Source organism: Symphalangus syndactylus, chromosome 9 (genome assembly GCF_028878055.3).
Source record: "Symphalangus syndactylus isolate Jambi chromosome 9, NHGRI_mSymSyn1-v2.1_pri, whole genome shotgun sequence".
NCBI lineage: Eukaryota > Metazoa > Chordata > Mammalia > Primates > Hylobatidae > Symphalangus > Symphalangus syndactylus.
Genome location: NC_072431.2, coordinates 18,520,541 through 18,542,188, shown reverse-complemented (window position 1 = coordinate 18,542,188; position 21,648 = coordinate 18,520,541). Strand labels below are relative to the sequence as shown.

At 36.5% G+C, this 21,648-nt stretch overlaps 1 protein-coding gene and 1 pseudogene across 8 annotated transcripts in view; one reads left to right on the top strand and one right to left on the bottom strand.

Annotated features, from left to right (window-relative positions):
- RALGAPA1 (Ral GTPase activating protein catalytic subunit alpha 1) overlaps positions 1-21,648 on the bottom strand; it is a 278,214-nt gene that overhangs the window by 222,798 nt on the left and 33,768 nt on the right. For all 8 annotated transcript variants that reach the window (XM_063645883.1, XM_055291510.2, XM_063645884.1 and 5 more), the window contains exons 2-6: positions 18,433-18,543; positions 17,789-17,838; positions 13,499-13,556; positions 4,614-4,657; positions 2,731-2,908 (exon numbers count right to left, since the gene is read on the bottom strand). In XM_063645883.1, coding sequence (XP_063501953.1) covers positions 2,731-2,908; positions 4,614-4,657; positions 13,499-13,556; positions 17,789-17,838; positions 18,433-18,543 — 441 coding nt within the window. The remainder of the gene's footprint in view (positions 1-2,730; positions 2,909-4,613; positions 4,658-13,498; positions 13,557-17,788; positions 17,839-18,432; positions 18,544-21,648) is intronic.
- On the top strand, positions 7,497-9,366 carry LOC129490479 (glutamyl-tRNA(Gln) amidotransferase subunit A, mitochondrial-like; annotated as a pseudogene).

The following is a 21,648-nucleotide window of genomic DNA, read 5'->3' as shown; positions in this document are numbered from 1 at the left end:
ACCTGTAATCTCAGCTACTTTGGAGCACGAGAATCACCTGTACTGGGTGGCAGAGGTTGCAGTGAGCCGAGATCGCACCACTGCACTCCAGCCTGGGCGACAGAGCAAGACTCCATCTCAAAAAAAAAACAAAAACAAAAACCAAAAAAAAAAATGAAAAAAAAAGAAAAGAAGTAAGAAAATACAAACTTTATCATCTGTACTCTGGACTTCCTGGACCACTGTCATTATACAGAAGAACACACTTTATGAAAGCTTTATTTTGTGAAGCTATAAAAATCCCCTTAAAATCCACTCTTCCCATAAAGACGTCTTAGTCTCTGCTGGGGAGTATACAGAGACTCCATATTTTCCACATCTTATAGACTAAAAAGCAAAACTTCTATTCTTAAAAAGAGAAGGGGCAGAAGTCAGTCACAAATATATTTAAAATGAATAACAATTATTTTTAAAGTCATCCACAAAAACACTGATGAAAGAGTGGGTGTGGTGGTACGCATCTGTAGTCCCAGCTACTCGGGAAGGCTGAGGCTGGAGGATTGTTTGAGCCCAAGAGTTCAAGGCTACAGTGCATTATGATCGCACCTGTGAATAGCCACTGCACTCTAATCTGGGCAACATAGCTTTGAGACCTTATCTCTTAAAAAAGAGTGATGAAAGAAAACCTCTCTATAATGAGAGGCAGAGGAAAAAATGCTTATAGAACATCTGCTAACTAGACCAGACATAGTGGCTGACACCTGTGATCCCAACATTTTGGGAGGTTAAGGTGGGAGGACTGCTTGACTTTAGGAGTTTAAGACCAGCCAGGCAACATAGCAAGACCCTATCTCTACAAAAAATTTAAAAATGAGCCAGGTGTGGTGGGTGGCATGTGCCTGTAGTCCCAGCTACCGACTTGAGCCCAAGAGTTTGAGGTCACAGTGAGCTGATCATGGGACTGTGCTACAGCATAGGCAACAAAGCAGGACCCTGTCTCACTCAAGAACAAAACAAAACAAAACAGAAAACTTCAAAATAACATATAATGTAAATAAGCACGCATATGTAGCCTATTTGAACTGGCTCATGAATACATTTTATGCCAGCTTGGTACTGATTCTAAAATTTTGTTCTACAAATATAGTTTTGCTTTACCACAAAACCTAAATTTATAAACATAAAAATTATAAATAAGAGGTAGTACCTAACAGAGTACTTGCTCTGGATTGAACTATGTACTCCGAAAATTCATATGTTGAAAACCTAACCCCCAATGTGGTTGCACTTGGAGACAGGGCCTTTAAGGAGGTAAAGTTACATGAGATCATATGAATGGGTCCAACTGGCTGTTATTTAAGCCACCCAGTCTGGTTATTGCAGCCCTGGCTGACTAATGTAGCACTGTACATGACAATGTTTGCTCATGAAAGAATAAAGAAATCACTTTAACTTATTTAAATAACAGGATTCATACACGAAGATGAGAATTAAAGAAGTAAAAAAAAAAAAAAAATTGAATATTAGAAAAATCTGGCCAGGTGTGGTGGCTCATGTCTGTAATCTCAGCACTTTGGGAGGCCGAGGCGGACCAATCACTTGAGGTTAGGAGTTCGAGACCAGCTTGGCCAATATGGCAAAACCCTGTCTCTACTAAAAATACAAAACAATTAGCTGGGCATGGTGGCACACACCTGTAGTCCCAGCTACTCGGGAGGCTGAGGCAGAAGAATTGCTTGAACCCAGGAGGCAGAGGTTGCAGTGAGCCAAGGCCACGCCACTGCACTCCAGCCTGGGTGACAGAGTGAGATTCTGTCTCAAAAAAACAAAAAAAAAAAAAAGAAAGGAATATTAGAAAAAGTTAAGGTAAAAAGCACAAAGACTCATTGATGAATGAAAGCAAAAATTAAACATTACTGAAATTATAAATTTTTAAATAGCAATACTATTTATGAAAATTTATAAAAATTCAATTTACATATAACATTTTCACAGTCATCTAATGGACAAAATAAAACACATTTGTACTTCAGTGTACATCCAAATTAACTCCAGGATACAAGGTGATATGTAATAATTAATGAAAAATGTTAAATGATCTGTATTAACCATAGGTTTTTGATGCTTATACCTCTGGGGTTTTACTGACTCCAGAGTGCATATGTCCTTCCCAGGGCTAGCCAGTTCCTAGAGACAGTAAGTGACTAGCCTGTGAGCATGCCTTTCATATTCAAACCAACCAATCCAGAGCCCACACCGCTATCACCTCCTCCACACTCACATTCAGGGTGACTGCTCCTCTGTCCTAATTACAAAAGGGCTGGGTACCAGACAACTAGGGACAACTCTTAACGCCCTACAGCCCACTGGAATTATTCAAACTAGCTAATCCTAAACTTGCTTAACCTGGGTTGCCTGTTTCTTCCCACAGAAATCATAATATTTCTATGGGAAGAAATGCCCATGTTTTTCCCTGTTCCCTCTGCCTCCTGACCAACTCTGGTGCTTCCCCCACGTAGCCCTTGTGGCATGGCATGCCCCTTCCTCTTGGGAACTGTGAGTAACAAACTATCATTTCAACAGCTTTCTTGATCTGCTGACTTCACCATACCTGAATAATAATAAAAGCTATGTTTTAAAGCATTGCCTTGGATTACCCAGTTAATGAATGCACAGACATTTGAAAAAATACACTAAGCGACTACATAGAAAGCTTAAACATACTGACGGATAACATCCTATGAATCTTACTTTCTTGAAGGTTGAGTGGAGGATTAATGAGATTATCTAAAGTTCGAGGTCCATGTTCAGACTGTGGTGCTGAAAATCCAGGGATTAAGCATGAAAACATCCAGAGCTGTTCTTTGCTACAGTTATTCTGAAGAGCTTGCAACCATAGTAAGAAAAGACGAACACCTTCCCGCCTAATCTAAAATAAAATAAAATGAAAATAGACAGTATTTTTATTTATAATGGAAATACTTTCTTCCTTTGAAAAACAAAGTTCTCTAGATGATGACAACAGAATGATACTTTCGAGAGGCAGGGCAGGGAAGGAAGGGGAAGTTGAGGAGGAGAGAGACAGCATCTACTGAAATCATTATTTGGAAATACAAATGCATGGATTTTTAACAAGTATAGAATGAACTTGTTCTCTATTTAAAGCCATCAGGTAATTTTCATTCTATAAGTTCCATTTATAAAAACTAGAAAATCATTTCCTTCTTGTCTACTTCCCTCCTTGCCTACCTCCCATCACCACTAGTCTAAACTAAGAAGCAAGAAGAGAGAGAACAATGACTGTTAGTGGTGAGAATGAGTTTGGTAAAAGGAGGAATGGTTATGGGGATCCTGGCACACTGTGAATTGAATGTTCTTGCCCCTGAAAAGCTCTGAAATTATTAAGTTATGATTAAATTATTAAAAATAAAATGATTTAATTTAAATAAACATTATTTAAAACCTCTCTGAAATTATCTCATTTACTTATTATTTGATTCTAAGCTCCAAGATAGCAACTTTGTTCTACTCTATTAAAGCACCTAAAACAATACCCTGTACACAGAAGACAATAAGTATTTTAACTGATTAATGAACATTCTCTCAGCATAAAAACAGTAAAAGAGAAATAGAGGAAAATTCAATCTCTGACAAGCAAAACACTTAGTCTTCCACTAACCTAACCTCACTGATAGCTTTGTAAATTACCTCACCAGAGCTTGTTCATGCCACTGTCAAAGGTATTCAACTGCTGTCACTTTCATGGTTCAGCCAGATAACGGGAGAAAAGCTACAGGAAGGCTTACTCCTTTGTACTTTTATACCCAAGCCATGATGCCAAAAGCACCTGTAATAATGTTACTTTACCTAACCTACAGCAAGATATTTTCGGAATGGGCAGCTTCTTTTACCACAGTACAATGACATAATGAAAAAGAAACAAAAACGTTTATATATATATGTATATGTATATCTCCCCTACTTCCCTCTACATCTAATAGTGGCTATGGTGGAATGAAGAATAATCTGTTGAACGACTAAATAATGTTTTCCTTCTGGGGACCATAAAGAGGAAAGATTGCTGGTGAATGAGTCCACTGAGTGGCAAAGTACAACAGTTTTTTCAATGTCCCCAGTCAACCTAGAATGGTTTGTCAAACAAACTCTTGCTACGTTTTTGTTTTTGTTTTTGTTTTTAAGATAAGAGTCTCACTCTGTCGCCCAGGCTGGAGTGCAGTGGTGTGATCTCAGCTCACTGCAACCTCCGCCTCCAGGGTTCAAGCAATTCTCCTGCTTCAGCTGCCCAAGTAGCTGTGAGTACAGGCACGTGCCACCACACCCGGCTAATTTTTGTATTTTTAGTAGAGACAGGGTTTCACTATGTTGGCCAGGCTGGTCTCGAACTCCTGGCTTCAAGTGATCCACCCACCTCAGCCTCCCAAAGCGCAGGGATTACAGGCGTGAGCCGCTGCACCCGGCCTCTTGCTACATTTTAAGGGAACTCACTTCAATTAAATAAACAGAAGACAATTCAAAGATCTTTAGGAAAAAGCTTAGGTAGGAAAAGTGTTAACAGGTGGCATGTATGTTCTACTCAGTATTTTTAAAGTCATGGAAAATAAACATACTTGTACCTTTAAGGAGTTTCCTGTGTGAAGTAGTTTCTTTAAAATCAATCCTGAAAAGAAAATATGATTTTAAATATTCACATCTTATCTATCTGTAAATGTCAGAGTTCTCGGTCGGACTTGAAAACACTTTTAAGTAAGTCCTTGGCAACCTCCAAATTATTCTTGGTGACCTTTATATCCTTCTGGCCATACTTGGGATCGGAAGGGCATATAAAAAGAATCACCTTTTCAACACATGCTTTATTGCAATTAAACATGATTTATTTTATTAACAAAACCTAGGCCCGGAATTGCATTTAACACAACAATCTATTATAAATCTCTTATTTAGACTAAGAATAAAATAAAATACTTTTATCACTATCCAAATGAAATCCACTATAGAAAATTTTCATTTAGTTAACCACATGAACATCCTTAACTGTAATATTTCCTAACAAATATTTCCATTATACTAATTTTCTAAGTTTTGAAAAGTCATTAATATTTCCTTTTTTCTTTTAAATTATGAAATATTTCAAACCTATAATACTGAAAATAACATGAACAAACCTGCAGAGGACCACCATTCAGTATGAATAAATCTACACGTAGTTCCATGTTTATTTCACTTACCTGCATTATCTCCAATGTTTTACTTAACTGTACAGGTATCACTGAGGCCCAAATCATATTGTTCCTTTCTTCCCCAGAGGGAACCATTATCCAGGCTTTGGTATTAATCATTTCGAAAAATATTTTTATATTATTACTACACATTTGTAAGTCCATAAAAAATAATATAAACTGTTTCATACAAGTCATTTATTTTTTTAAAAAGTCATTTATAAGTTACTTTTCACATCCAACATTAGCTTAAGAAATTTATCTATACTTATTTATGTAGCTCTAGTTAATACATTTTAAGAGGTGCATACTATTCCACCATATGAACATACCAAAATTTATTTATCATCTTTATATTAAGACATTTGGTTTGTTTTCAAATTTTTGCTATTCCAAGAGTACCATAATAAATAGCTCTTGTTCATGATTCCCTGTACACACCTGAGTTTCCCTGGGGTATATATATATATAGGAATAAAATTACTTTCAGCTTTACCAAATATTAGATAATTCTCTCCAAAGTAGTTGTGACAATTAACAGTACTACCAGCAGTATATGGGAGGGCTCTAGTACCATATTGTTGGCAGCACAAAACATTGACAGATCCTCTAATATTTGATAATCTGATGTATGTTAACTATCTTAATGTTGCTTTCATTTGATATTTCCTAGCGACAATGAACATCTTTTAATTTGGCCATTCAAGGTTTCCTTGTTTTATCCTTTCTACGATTTTCAATTTAGTTGTCCTTTTTTTTTTTTTTTTTTTTTTTTTTTAAAAAGATAGGGTCTTGTTCTGTTGTTCAGGCTGGAGAACAGTGGTGAAATCATAGATCACTGCAGCCTCAAACTCCTGGGTTCAAGTGTTCCTCCCACCTCAGCCTCCTGAGTAGCTGGGACTACAGATGTGCACCACCAGGTCTGGCTAATTTTTGTAATTTTTGTAGAGGGCCTCATTATGTTGCCAAGGCTGGTCTGGAACTCCTGGCCTCAAGTGATCCTCCCACCTTGGCCTCCTAAAGTGCTGGGATTACAGGTGTGGGCCACTACACCTGGCCTTCTTTACATATATATATATATTACATATATATATATTACATATATATTACATATATATATTACATATATATTACATATATATTACATATATATTACATATATATAACATATATATTACATATATATTACCTACATATTACATATATATATTACATATATATTACATATATATTACATATATATTACATATATATATAACATATATATTACATATATATTACATATATATATTACATATATATATATATGGAGTTCTTTCTGTATTACTAATTCTGTGTCTATTTCTATGAATTGAAAACACGTTATCCCAAACAATTCAATCATGTTTTTGTTGGGTGGAGAGGTGGTATCTTCTGATGCAGATAAGTTTTATTTACTTATTTATTTATTTTTTTTGAGACAGGTTCTCACTCTGTCACCCAGGCTAGAGTGCAGTGGCATGACCATGGCTCATTGCAGCCTTGACCTCCCGAGCTCAAGTAATCCTCTCGCCTCAGCTCCCAGATAGCTGGGACTAAAGGCACATGCCACCATGCCTGGATAATTTTTGTATTTTTTGTAGAGATAGGGGTTTTGTCATGTTGCCCAGGCTGGTCTCAAACTCCTGAGCTCAAGTAATCCTCTCGCCTCAGCTCCCAGATAGCTGGGACTAAAGGCACATGCCACCATGCCTGGATAATTTTTGTATTTTTTGTAAAGATAGGGGTTTTGTCATGTTGCCCAGGCTGGTCTCAAATTCCTGAGCTCAAGTGATCTGCCCACCTTGGCCTCCCAAAGTGCTGAGATTACAGGCATAAGACACTGTGCCTGGCCTTAAATTTTAATATAATCAATTTGCCAATGTTTTTCTTTCTTATGTGTTCTTTGTATGTCTAAAGAAATCCTTCCTTACATTAAAATTATAAACCAAATACTTGCTTCAAAAAGTTTTTATGTGTTGCTTTTCACATGTAGGTCCTGAAATCTATCAGAAATTTATTTCCTTGTGGGTGGAACAGAATTTGTTTTTTCGCAAATGGAAAACCAAGTATAGTACTATTTCAGGGTTTATGATGTTCAAATGAACTAAAACGCCATCTCAATCATATTCCAAGTTTCCATACACAAGCTTAGGTCTTTGGCTGATCTCCATGTTCCTTTTCATTCATCCACTTGTCCATCCCTACATCAGTAACACTGCCTTTGTTAGTATAACTTTATAATTTATCTTGTTATCAGGCATGAAAATAGCCAACAACAACACCCTCTTGGTCCGACTTGTTATTCTTCCAAATTGCTTTGGCTTTTATTTTACATATAAACTTTAAGATAAATTTGTTAGGCTACATTTAAAAATCCCTATAGGAATGTTAAGAATTGTTACGTGTGTGTATATATATATATATATTTGATATATATGATATATATTTGATATACATGGTACACATATTTAATATTGATAAGTATTGTGTGATATTGATATTTATATATATACTTAACAAATTTACTTGTTTGAGACAGGTTCTTGCTCTGTCACCCAGGCTGGAGTGCAGTGGCACAATCATGGCTTACTGCAGCCTTGGCCTCTTGGTCTGAAGTTATCCTCTCACCTCCCCAGTAGCTGGGAACACAGGTGCACACTACCACATGCAGCTAATTTTTGTATTTTTTTGTAGAGTTGGGGTACTGCCATGTTACCCAGGCTGGTCTCAAACTCCTGGGCTCAGGTGATCCACCCACCTTGGCCTCTCAAAGTGCTGGAATTACAGGCGTGAGCCACTACACCCAGCCAAAAATTACTGTCTTACATGTGCATCAAATATGCTGAAAGGTAATGCTATGGTAGTTCCGAAGTTGTTGGATTAGGGAGCTCTACTGATGGAAAAACAAATTTAGATGAGTTTGCTATGAGATCTGGAAATGCAGAAGGCATATTTCGACCAGTTAAAAACCCCTGGAGTTATTAAAAACGATATAGAGAAAAGAGGAAGCAGAATCTCCACTTTGAGAATGAAGATTCGGACTGGCTGATAACTGGAGGACGCTCAGGTGGGAGTGCAGTTGCCGCATCGGCATTCACATGCTATGCGGCTTTGGGATCAGATACAGGAGGGCTGACCAGAAATCCTGCTGCCTACTGTGGGCTTGTTGGTTTCAAACCAAGCTATGGCTTAGTTTCCAATCATGGTCTCATTTCCCTGGAGAATTTGATGGATGTGCAAGGAATCTTAACCAGATGTGTGGATGATGCAGCAATTGTCTTGGGTGTACTGACTGAACATGACCCTAAGGATTCAACCACAGTACAGGATCCTGTTAAACCATTCATGCTTCCCAGTTTGACAAATGTGAGCAAACTACGTATAGGTGTTCCAAAGGAATATCTTGTACTGGAATTATCAAGTGAAGTACAGTCTCTTTGGTCCAAAGCTGCTGACCTCTTTGAGTCTGAGGGGGCCAAAGTAATTGAAGTATCCTTTTCTCACATCACTTATTCAATTGTCTGCTACCATTTATTTTGCACATCAGAAGCAGCATCGAGTATAGCAAGATTTGATGGGCTACAATATGGTCACAGATGTGACACTGATGTGTCTACTGAAGCCATATATGCTGCAACCAGACGAGAAGGGTTCAATGATTTTGTAAGAGGAAGAATTCTCTCAGGAAATGTTTTCTTGTTAAAATAAAAATATGAAAATTATTTCATCAAAGCACAGAAAGTGAGATGCCTCATTGCTAATGATTTTTGTGAATGCTTTTAACTCTGGAGTATGCTAACTCCCACCACCTTGAGTGAGGCAGTACCATACTTGGAGTTCATCAAAGAAGACCACAGAACAGGAAGTGCCCAGGATGATATTTTTACACAAGCTGTAAACATGGCAGGACTGTCAGCAGTGAGTAACCCTGTTGCACTCTCAAACCAAGGGTTGCCAATAGGACTGCCGTTTACTGGACATGCATTTTGTGACTAGCAGCTTCTTAACAGTAGCCAAACGGTTTGAAAAACAAGTAAAATTTCCTGTTACTCAACTTCAAGAACTTATGGATGATGGTCCATCAGTCCTTGAAAATGAAAAGTTAGTCTCTGTCTCTCTACTACAGTAGGGATAAATATATCATGCAAAATTTTTAAAAATTGTTGTCTTTATACTATCAAGTTTATTTCCCATGAATATTGCATAAAATTCCATTTATTCATTCAAGTCCTTTCTTGTTCTTCAATGATCACATAATTGCCATACATTAATTTAATAATTTTTATTGAATACCAAATTTATTGAAAACTAAATTTAATATTTTAAATGACTCTAGAATATACATTCTTTCCAAGCACACTGGAACATTCTCCAAGAGAGCCTATACTCTGGGCCACAAAACAACTCAATAACTTTAAGATTAAAATCATGCAAAAATAGTTTTTCTGTTGACAAAAAAATTTGTGGAAACATCAAATATTTGAAGGCTTAAAAATAAAAACACTCTTAAATAAGTTACGGGTTGAAGAAATAAAAAAAGACATGAAAAAATATTTTCAATTGAATGAAAATGAAAACACAACACACTAAAATTTATGAGATCGATGTAAGGCAAAGCTTAGAGGGAAATTTATAGTTTTAAATACCTATATCAGAAAAGAAGAAAGCTATCAGATTAATATTCTATGGTTACATCTTAAAAAACTAGAAACGGCCAGGCGCAGTGACTCACACCTGTAATCCTAGCACTTTGGGAGGCTGAGGTGGGTGGATCACGAGGTCAGGAGATCAAGACCATCCTGGCCAACATGGTGAAACCCTGTCTCTACTAAAACTACAAAAATTAGCCGGGCGTGGTGGCATGTGCCTGTAGTCCCAGCTACTCAGGAGGCTGAGGCAGGAGAATCGCTTGAACGCAAGAGGCAGAGGTTGCAGTGAGCCAAGATAGCACCACTGCACTCCAGTCTGGGCGACAGAGCAAGATTCTGTCTCAAAAAACAAACAAACAAACAAACAAAAACCTAGAAACAGAAGAGTAAATTAAACCCAAAGCAAGCAGAATTTCTCCCTTTTTTAATTAAAAATTTTTTTTTTTATTGTTGAGACAGGGTATCATTTTTTTACTCAGGCTAAAGTGCAGTGGCATGATCTTGGCTCGTTGCAGTCTTGACCTCACCAAGTTCAGATGATCTTCCCAAATCAGCCTCCCAAGGAGCTGGGACTACATGAAGGAGTCACCATGTCTGGATAATTTTTGTATTTTTTTCCGAGATGGGGTTTCACCATGTTGCCCAGGCTGGTCTCGAACTCCAATGAGCAAGCGATCCACCTGCCTCGGGCTCTCAAAGTGCTGGGATTATAGGCATGAGCCACCGCATCTGTCCTTATTTTCATGTTTTAGAGATTGTCTCATTCTGTCACCCTCAACTGGAGTGTAGCAGTGTGATCACAGCTTACTGCACCCTTGAATTTCTGGACTTAAGTGATCCTCCTGCTTCAGCCTCTTGAGTAGCAGGGACTACAGGCACATACCAACAAGTGAGGCTAACTTAAAAAAATTTTTTTTTTGTCTTTAAAGACAGAGTCTCACTATGTTGCTCAAGCTGGGCTCAAACTCCTGGCCTCAAGTGATCATCCTCTTTCAGCCTCTGCCAAGTGCTGAGATGACAGGCATGGTGCATCATGCCTGCCACAGAATGTTTTATAAAATATAAAAGAGGTTGAGTATGATGGCTCACACCTGTAATCCCAGCACTTTGGGAGGTTGGGGTAGGAGGATGGCTTGAAGCCAGAGGTTTGAGACCAGCCTGGGCAACAAAGCAAGACCCCGTCTCTACAAAAAATAATTTTAAAAAGTGAGCTGGGCCTGGTGGTGTACATCTGTGGTCCCAGCTACTTAAGAGGCTGAGTTGGGGGATGGCTTAAGCCCATTTCAAGGCTTCAGTGAACCATGATCAATCGTGGCACTGCATTTCAGCCTGGGTGACTGAATAAGATCCTGTCTCTTAAAAAAAAAAATACAGTACTACAAAAAATAAATAGGTTGGGCACAGTGGCTCACGTCTTTAATCCCAGCACTTTGGGAGGCAGAGGTGGGCGGATCACCTGAGGTCGGGAGTTCATGACCAGCCTGACCAACATGCAGAAACCCCATCTCTACTAAAAATACAAAATCAGCCGGGTGTGGTGGTGCATGCCTGTAATCCCAGCTGCTCAGGAGGCTGAGGCAGGAGGATCGCTTGAATCTGGGAGGCAGAGGTTATGGTGAGCTGAGATCGTGCCATTGTACTCCAGCCTGGGCAACAAGGGCGAACCTCCATCTCAAAAAATAAATAAATAAATACATACACACATACATACATACATACATATATACACACACACACACACATAAAATAAAATATCAAAGACTAGAATGGAAAACAAGAAAATAGAAAGCAGAAAAAGTATAAAGAAAATCAATGATATCAAAAGTTTGTTCTTTGAAAAGATCGACAAATATGACAAATAGCTAGACTGACCAATAAAATAGGAGAGAAGACATAAATTACCAAAATCAAGGATGAAAGCAGATATAGCCATTAAAAAGAATGAAATCATGTCCTCTGTAGCAACATTTAGCAACATGGATACAGCTGGAGGCTATTATTCTAAAGCAAATTAACATGGGAACAGAAAATCAAATATCATATACTCTCACTTGTAAGTAGGAGCTAAACACTGGGTACTCATGGACGTAAAAATGGCAACAACAGACATTGGGAAGTACTAGAGGGACAAGGGTTGAAAAACAAACTATTAGGTACTATGCTCACCACCTGGGTGACAGGATCAATCATACCCTAAACCTCAGCATAATGAGATATACACATGTAACAAACCCACATATGTATCCCCTGAATCTAAAAATAAAGTTGAAACCATTAAAGAATAAATAAAAAGTTTATGTAATATTAAAAAAAAAGAATGAAACGGGACATCAGTATTGACCCTATAGGAATTAAAAGGATTACTATAAGGAATAACTTGAACAACTTTCTACTAACAAATTTGTTCCTAGAAAGAAACAAATTACCAAACTGACTCAAAGAGATATATAAAATCTGAATAAACCTATAACAAGTAAAGAAATCGAAGTAATAATTACAAATATCACAAAGAAAAGTCCAAGTACAAATGGTCCCACTTTTGAATTTTATCAACTATTTAAAGAAGAAAATGTTACCTACCACTCATTCACAAACTCTTTCAGAAAACAGAAGAGGGACCACTTCTAAACTTCTATAGCTATCTTAATAGTAAAGCCAAATAAAGATTGACAAAATAAACTACAGTACAATACTCCTCATAAACAGAGAGGCAAACTGAAGTAAGCAACAAATAAAAAGGACTATAAATAGTAAGTAAGTAGGATTTACCTCAGGTATGGAAAGTTGGTTTAACACTTGAAAATCAATTAGTAAAATACATAATATTAATAGAATAAATGACAAAAGCACCAATGATACTGATAATGATCGCATCAATAGATAGAGAAAAAGCATTTGGCAAACTACAATGCACGTTTATGATTAAAAACTCTCAAACTAGAAACAGAACTTCTTCAGCTGGATAAAAGGCATCTACAAAAACACTACAGTTAAAATCACATATAATGGTGAAGACTGACCATTATCTTTCTCCCTGAAATCAGGAATAATGCAAGAATGTCTGCTCTTTCTTGCCACTTTTATTCAATATTGTACTGGAGGCACAATAAACAGAAAAGAAAGAAAAGAAATTAAAGGCATCTGATTAAAAAAAAAAGTAACTGTACTCATTCACAGACGATATAACCCTACAGTAGAAAATCCAAAGGAATATACAATAAAACAAACAGAACTAGCAAACAATAAGTAAATAAACTAGAAACAACACAAATGTCCATTCTATTTGGCACTTTGCATTTTTCTTCCATTTCTGATTCACAGAGATATTTGTCTTGATGCTAATCTTGCTTTTTTGTTTTATCGTTTTATCATCATTGTTAATGTATCAGAATAAAGGAAGCAGTGGATCCAAAAATTTCCTATGGCATTTTGACTGCAAATCCTTCATCTATAATTTTTCTTATATTCCCAGTCAATCTGTTCTTGTATTCTTTGTTTTCTTTTTACTAAAGCATCACCTATTAATTCATTTCAACTAACAACCCATTAAAGAACATTTGTCATATTATTATCCTTTGTTTCAAACATGAAATACATATTTGAATTACTTACCAATACTATGAAACTGCCATCTCTGATGAACTCTTTCTGGAAGAAGTTGTAAAATTTTCTAAAAATCAATATAAAGAGAAAAAAAGAAAAGAATAAAACCAAGTAATGAGTTCACATCCTGCAAAATGTGAAAAATTAAAGGGCTCACTAAATATAACAAATACAAAATAGGCCGGGCACAGTGGCTCACACCTGTAATCCCAGCGCTTTGGGAGGCTGAGATGGGTGGATCACCTGAGGTCAGGAGTTCGAGACCTGCCTGGCCAACATGGTGAAACTGCCTCTACTAAAAAATACAAAAATTAGCCAGGTGTGGTGGCAGGTGCTTGTAATCCCAGCTACTCAGGAAGCTGAGGCAGGAGAATTGCTTGAACCCAAGAGGCAGAGGTTACCGTGAGCCGAGATCACGCCACTGCCCTCCAGCCTGGGCAATAAGAGCAAAACTCCGTCTCGAAACAAAACAAAACAAACAAACAAACAAAAAACTACAAAATAGTCCCTGAGCTAATCTGATAGTACTGACATTATTTTAGCACTGGCATGTTGATCACTATTTGAAAGCCTCAAAAAACAACAAGCAACACTAACCAGTACTTGGAACAAGAAATTAACAAAACACATCTTTTACAATAATATAGAAGGTATATGTTTTCCTAATGATTAAATGCTAATTTTAATATATTTAAAATGCTTATTTACTATTTCTAGATTTTCTTTTTTTCCCCCTTTAGAGACAGAGTCTTGCTATGTTGCACAGGCTGGAGTGCACTGGCTATTCAGAAGCATGATCATAGTGCATCACAGCCTTGAACTCCCAGACTCAAGCGATCCTCCTGCCTCAGCCTCCCAAGAAGGTGGGAATACAGGCACACACCACTAGGTCTAGCAATTCCTAGAATTTCTATATTGTGGATATCACTGATGAGTTTCAGTTCTTTCAGATATTAATATTTGTGACATTTTCTCTTTCTTCTAATGGTTCTTTCTCCTACCTTGACAATCCTAGAGAAAATATTTTGATTTCATGAGAACCCCATCAAATATTTATACTGAGTTAATCATGTGAAACTAGAGGTACTTAGATACTATGATGGATATAGGTATGAGAGCAATTTTTTTTTTTTTTTTTTTTGGGACGGAGTCTTGCTCTGTCCCCCAGGCTGGAGTGCAATGGCGCGATCTCAGCTCACTGCAAGCTCCGCCTCCCGGGTTCACGCCATTCTCCTGCCTCAGCCTCCCGAGTAGCTGGGACTACAGGCGCCCGCCACCGCGCCCGGCTAATTTTTTGTATTTTTAGTAGAGACGGGGTTTCACCGTGTTAGCCAGGATGGTCTCGATCTCCTGACCTCGTGATCCGCCCGCCTCGACCTCCCAAAGTGCTGGGATTACAGGCTTGAGCCACCGCGCCCGGCCGCAAATTTTTTTTTAAGAGGTGGGGGTTTCACCCTGTCACCCTGGCTGGAATGCAGTGGTGTGATCATAATTCACCGCAGCCACAAACTCATGGGTTCAAGTGATCCACTCGTCTCAGCCTCCCAAATAGGACTACAAGTATGTGCCACCATGCCCAGCTAAATTTTTTTTTATTATTTTTGTGGAGATGGAGTATTTACAATCCTCTTGCCTTGACCTTCAAAAGTGCTAGGATTACAAGCATGAGCCACTGCACCCAGACAGAGAGCAGGATTTAAAATTTTAAGAGCCCTATAGTTAAGCTAATATATTTAGGTTTCAATTACTTGGTAATAAAATCTTTACACAAATACGTTCAAAATTCGGCCTTTTATTTCCCTTAATATTATACCTGTGTGGATTATTCTTAATCAAGAGCTACCTTACTGCTAAACAGGGCTCTCAATACTCATCCACTTGCTGAATGACATTTTTGTGTGTTTGTTGTTATTGCTGTTCTTACTATTATTTCGAACACCATTAAATGAATGCTTATAAGGGCCAAACACTAGGCACTTTATTATATATGATATATTAATTAATATACCTTGCATTAATCCTTGCAATCATTCCAAAAGGAGGGTTTATCTCATTTTAAGTAGTGCGCTTAGGTTACAAAACTAGAAAGTGAAAGAACAGAGGTTCCAAATTCAATACACCTATTTCCAAAACCTCTGCCTTGATAATATTACTGATCAAACGATGACATGCATATTTTATACTTCCTTGTCTTCTCGTTGATATCATCTTCTTTAGTAAACCCCATATGAAAGGATGATAAAGAAATTTTAAAGTTCTACACAGATAAATGCTGGTCCCACATGAGACACATAAACTTTTACCTTTGTCCTCCCTATGTCTCCCATAGCTGGCCAACAACTGCATAATTATATTTTTTTTGGATAGAAAGAGATAAACTTATAGAAAAGTTGAAAAGACAAATTTGTAAACTATTTGAAAGCATTTCTAAATTATGACTAATAATTATACTTTCGATTTAGCCCCTTATATCTTTTTATATGGTAAATAAAAGATTAAAGAAATTACATGTGCCCTAAACTGCACAGAATATAAATCCTCTACCATATTATCAACATTACATAATGATGGTTTTTATTCCAGAAGAAGGAAATAATTTTATTTATGATTTCTTTTTCATCATTAGTTTCTAAAGGTGGAGGTCTCCTACTATAAGTAGAAGAACGTCAGCACAAAAATCAAATGATTTTTTTCAAAAGATGAAAACCTGGTATCTCAGACCTTTTTTCTAATAAAATTTAGTGATCCATTAAAGACAAACATTTCTATGTAAAGAACAGAAAATAATCAGTACATATTACATATAGAAAAATAGTTATTTTTACATATAAGGAATACTCCAAAAGGGCTTCTAAACTAATCAATCATCTCAGTTTTCTGAATCTAACGCAAGCATAAACATTTGAAGGAATACTTTCCAAGAATCATTAGCTGGCTTTCTCTGTGGATATTTTTATTCTTTCTCAAGGCATCTATGTTTCAATATTCCCCTGGTGAACAGTTCATGCAAACACTTCAGGAAGTAATATAATCAAATTCCTCAGGGGTCACGACTAATGAAAATTAACTGCAGAACAGATACTAACATCAGCATTACTGCTGTTTGGAACTCTTAAAAAAAAATTCTTTTTTTTCCCCCTGTAACCAAATCAACAGCTAAGAGACATATAAATGAGGTTGTTCAAATTCTTCTAAATTACATCAAAATACTAAAGAGTGAATTATTATTATTATTTTTGAGACAGAGCCTCACTCTCTTGCCCAAGAGTGCAGTGGCACAATCAGAGCACACTATAGTTCTGACCTCCTGGGTTCAAGGGATCCTCCCACCTCAGAATCCTGAGTCACCAGCACTACAAGCACCTGCCACCACCATGCATGGCTAACTTTTTTGATTTTTAGTAGAGACTAGGTCTTGCGGTGTTGCCCAGGCTGGTCTCTAACTCCTGAGCTCAAATGAACCTCCCACCTCAGCCCCCAAAAGTGCAGGGATTACTTTGAACCACCATATATAGCCAAGAGTGAATTATCTTTAATTAGCACCAGACAGAATAGCTCAATCTTCAGAAACTGATTTCCAAATTATTTTCTATGCATACTCCTGGCTTTCTACAGGTCTCGAAATTCTCAGTGAAGATCAGAATACTCCTATGACTGTTTATCTGTTTACTTTGAAAGACAAAAAAGAGCAAGGAGTTATTTTAAAAGGGGGGTAAAAGGGTCTTAATGTTTAAGTGTGCTAAAAATTAAAAAAAAAATTAGCAGAGCATCAAAATTTTGTTCATTTACCTATGAGCTATGTTTCCTGACTTTATAAAGACGTGCCCCATTTCTATCTAATGTAAAATGACAATTTTTAAAATATTTAAGACTATTTTAAACAAGTTTGCAATGAAAAGCAGTGAACCAAGAAACAATAAATCCCTTAGGCACATAAAAGTTACAGGAATATACCTTCTTAAGTAAGAATGTTTTGGAGTTAAAACAAAAACAAATTTTCCATTTCAGTAAACCTTCGACAAATTAAAATTTTCATTGTTTGCAAACACACTGAATATCATACCAATTTTGTGGCGTCAAATGTATAAAAACATAGTTATATCTGTACCAAAAAGTAATACATTGTACCTCAAAAGTATAGGATTCAGTCAGGCATATTTAAAAAATTTAGATTTAGTTCTTAGAAAGGCTGGCAAATTCAGAGTGTTTCATTACATGTTTTATAATTTAAATATATTCCTTTGTATGTTCCAAAAATTATTTCTGAAAAAGGGAAAAGTTAGATTCAGAAGCACTTACCTCAAAAATAAAAAGTATAGCATCCAATTCCTCTCTTTGAGACTTGTGACCTAAAACATTTTTATAAGAAAACATTTAAAACATATCATTTTGTCCTCATTGTTAACAATCACTTAATGAACTTAAAATATTTCAAGAATGAAGGTTTTTTTTTCCCAGCAATTATGTAGTAAAATGTTTAAAGCATATTCCACTCATTGTGTAGACAATATCACAGTCACTCTCTTTACTCTTTTGAGTACTGTAATTAAATTTAGGTTCTACATATTTATGTCTAGAAACAAATCATGACATATTACAAAGAATTTCAAATAAGCTCTGAAAATGAAAATATGAAAATGACTGCTCAAATGTGACATATGCTCCTAGGGCAAAACCAAAGAAGGCAGAATGAGGGAACAAATCAACCTGACCAGTGAAAAAGCAAATCTTCAAAGCCATTGTAAAGTAATAAGGATAGTAATACTAACCCATCAGTTGTCTTTAAAATACAGATCACTAAACCTATGATAGTAGGGTGAGAGGGAAAGCAAAAAGCTGTCCGACAAAAATAAGTGAAACAATATGTCCAAGAGCCTTTAAGTTATGTTTATGACAATTATTAGAAATATTAACATAAGCCAAGATATATGTTAGCATCTTACCTTTCTGTTTAAGACTAGCTTCAATAGTCACAAAATTTTCAAAGAACACATAGTATATATGTGAAAAATGTTGGTCGAAAAACTGTTTAAGATCAATAGATTCTGCATTCTCTGAAAAATAAAAAAAATTACTGATTATTTACATGTATGTTAAATCAAGTTAGCAAATATTCAGTGACAAGTTTCCTTCAAAGTCAAAGAATTGCTCCTAAAATTCTATTCTATTAAAATATTTACAATATATATTTCTATGTCTATATCCTTGTTCTTAAAACTTTAGTCTTTGCCAATTTTAGTTTTAATTTTAAAAACTGATCAAGAAAACAATGGCTCAGAAAAACTTATTCAAAATCATTAATCATACCATCATACCAAAAAAAGAAGTTAAGTTCTATTTTCAATTCACAGCTACAGCTTTCCTAACTTCTCCCCAAGACAGTTTAAAATCAGAATAATAATTTATGATGTCTGAAGGCCAGGCACTGTGGCTCACGCCTGTAATCCCAACTTTGGGAGGCTGAGGTGGACAGATACCTGAGGTCAGGAGTTCGAAACCAGTCTGGCCAACACAGTGAAAGCTCATCTCTACTAAAAATACATAAATCAGCTAGGTGTGGTGGCGTGTGCCTGTAATCCCAGCTACTTGGGAGGCTGAGGCACGAGAATCACTTGAACCCAGGAGGTGGAGGCTACAGTGAGCCAAGATGGTGCCACTGCACTCTAGCCTGGGAAGACAGAGTGAGACTTCACCTTGGGGAAAAAAAAAAAAGAAGAATTTATAATGTCTGAAATATATTTATTCTAAAAATAGGTATCTAACAATAGGCTTTGTAAATAGGTACTTAGGGATTAAAAAGCTCAAACACAGACAGTACTGCTCTAAAGAAACTGTCAGTAAGAGCAGGGCATGCAAAATTAAATGAATAACTATATGAACAGTAGAAGGTGTTAGTACTAAAAGTGAGGTGTCAAAATATATGGCACTTTCGAAACACAAGAGTACTTTCAAAGCCCAATAAAGCACAAAGTTGGGGAAAGAAAAAAGGCCTGACAGAGTACATAATATCTGAAAAGATTTTTAAGGACAGGAAGAACACTAGACATAAAGTGGTGGAGTTGAATGGGAAGGGCATTCAAGGCATAAAAAATACATGGAGCAAGAAAAACGTGAGGTATGCATGTATACATATGCAACAAACCTGCATGTTGGGCACGTGTATCCTAGAACTTAAAGTATAATAAAAAAATTTTTTTTTAATTTACTATGAAGCTTCAAAAAAAAAAAAAGTCAAAGTGGCCTGGTTCTCTCATAATCTATGAGATCCAGATTGGAGAACTGTAGTTTCTGGGTCCTTCTTGGAAGAGATTAACAAATGCATAACCAGCAATCTGTCTAAATCAGTGCTGTCTCCTAGAAATATAATGCAAGCCACAAATATTAGCTACATATGTGATTTTAAATTTCCTTGTAATCACATTTTAAGAAATAAAATGACACGGGGAAATTAATTGTAATAATATATTTTGTTAACAAAATATATTTAAGATACCATTTTTAAGTGCTACCAATAAAAACCTATTAACGAAAAAAAAAAAAAGAAAAACGTGAGGTATGATAGTATCCAGAAAAATAATTCATTTTGGCTAAAGCTTACAGCATTTTAATAAAAATAAACAAGTAGACTTGAGATATGCGTGCACGTACTTATGCATATGTATATGTATTTATGCACAGAATGCATAAATGTATATGTATTTATGCATATGAAGAACAACTAGGCAGCATTACCTCTAGGGAGCATGACTAGTTTTATTGTTGCTTAGTTCATTTTCAGGGTAAGTGAGAATGCTGGTGAAAAAGAGTGGAGAAATTCTACATTATGTACTTCTTACTATTCCAAATTGTTTACAAAAAGCACATTACTTCTCTTACAATACAAAATAGAATTTTTTGTTTCTGTTTTATTTTTTTGAGATGGTGTCCTGCTCTGTGGCCCAGGCTGTAGTGTAGTGGTACAATCTCGGCTCACTGCAACCTCCACCTCCAGGGTTCAAGAGATTCTCCTGCCTCAGACTCCCGAGTAGCTGGGATTACAGGTGCCCACTATCACACCCGGCTAATTTTTATATTTTCAGTAGAGATGGGGTTTCACTATGTTGGCCAGCCCGACCTCAAGTGATCTGCCCACCTCAGTCTCCCAAAGTGCTGGGATTACAGGCGTGAGCCACTGTGTCCAGCCTCAAAATGTAATTTTAAAAGGCAACTGAAAAAATAAAAGATTTTTGAACGGAAATAAAGAAACTATTCATTGTAAATAAACTCAAGTTAAAGGTAAACATCAATTAATTTCTTAGAATGCACTAAGGCTCAACATAAGATTTCAAAATACAGTAACAACATATAGATAGCACTTTAAACTCTTTCAGGTATTATCATATCCTATGAATATTCATTATAATTTCTGGGGGGAGACAGGGTCTCACTCTATCACCCAGGCTAGAGTGCAGTGGCATGATTACAACTCACTGCAGCCTCAACCTCTTGAGTTCAAGCACTCCCACCTCAGCCTCCAAAAGTACCTGGGACCCAGGTCTCCCCACCACACCTAGCTAACTTTTGTAGAGATGGGGTCTTGTTATGTTGCCCAGGCTGGTCTCAAACTACGGGGCTGAAGCAATCCTCCTGTCTTGGTCTCAAAGTGTTGGGATTACAGGTGTGAGCCACAACACCTGGCATAGTAACTCTTTAGTGATGTCTTATCTATGTAATTTTCCAAGACTGTTTTTTTGTTCTGCCATTCCAAAAGGAAAGAGATATATGCCTTTCCTCTCTATTCCCTTGGATTCTGTACATTTCTCTTTTATGGAAAGAACAATGTTTCAAATGTCTTATTGTCTTTCTTCCAGGACTAGTCTAGCATCTTTAGAATAGAAGCTGTGTCTACCTCAGGATTTCTAAAAATTGGCACAATGCTGAGCAAACAATATGTACTCAAATGTGTTTTATTACTAACAAAATTAATTATTTTTACTTTATTATATTCAGTTCATATAATATGGAAATTTTTACCTTGGAAAAGACTGCATAACCTACTGACAGGCAAAATAGAACTGCCTCCTCTTGACTGGAATTAGAATACCCAGATTTCACTCCTGTCTGTAACACTTACTACCTATGTGACTTTTCATAGAACTAGACAAAATAATAATGTGTAA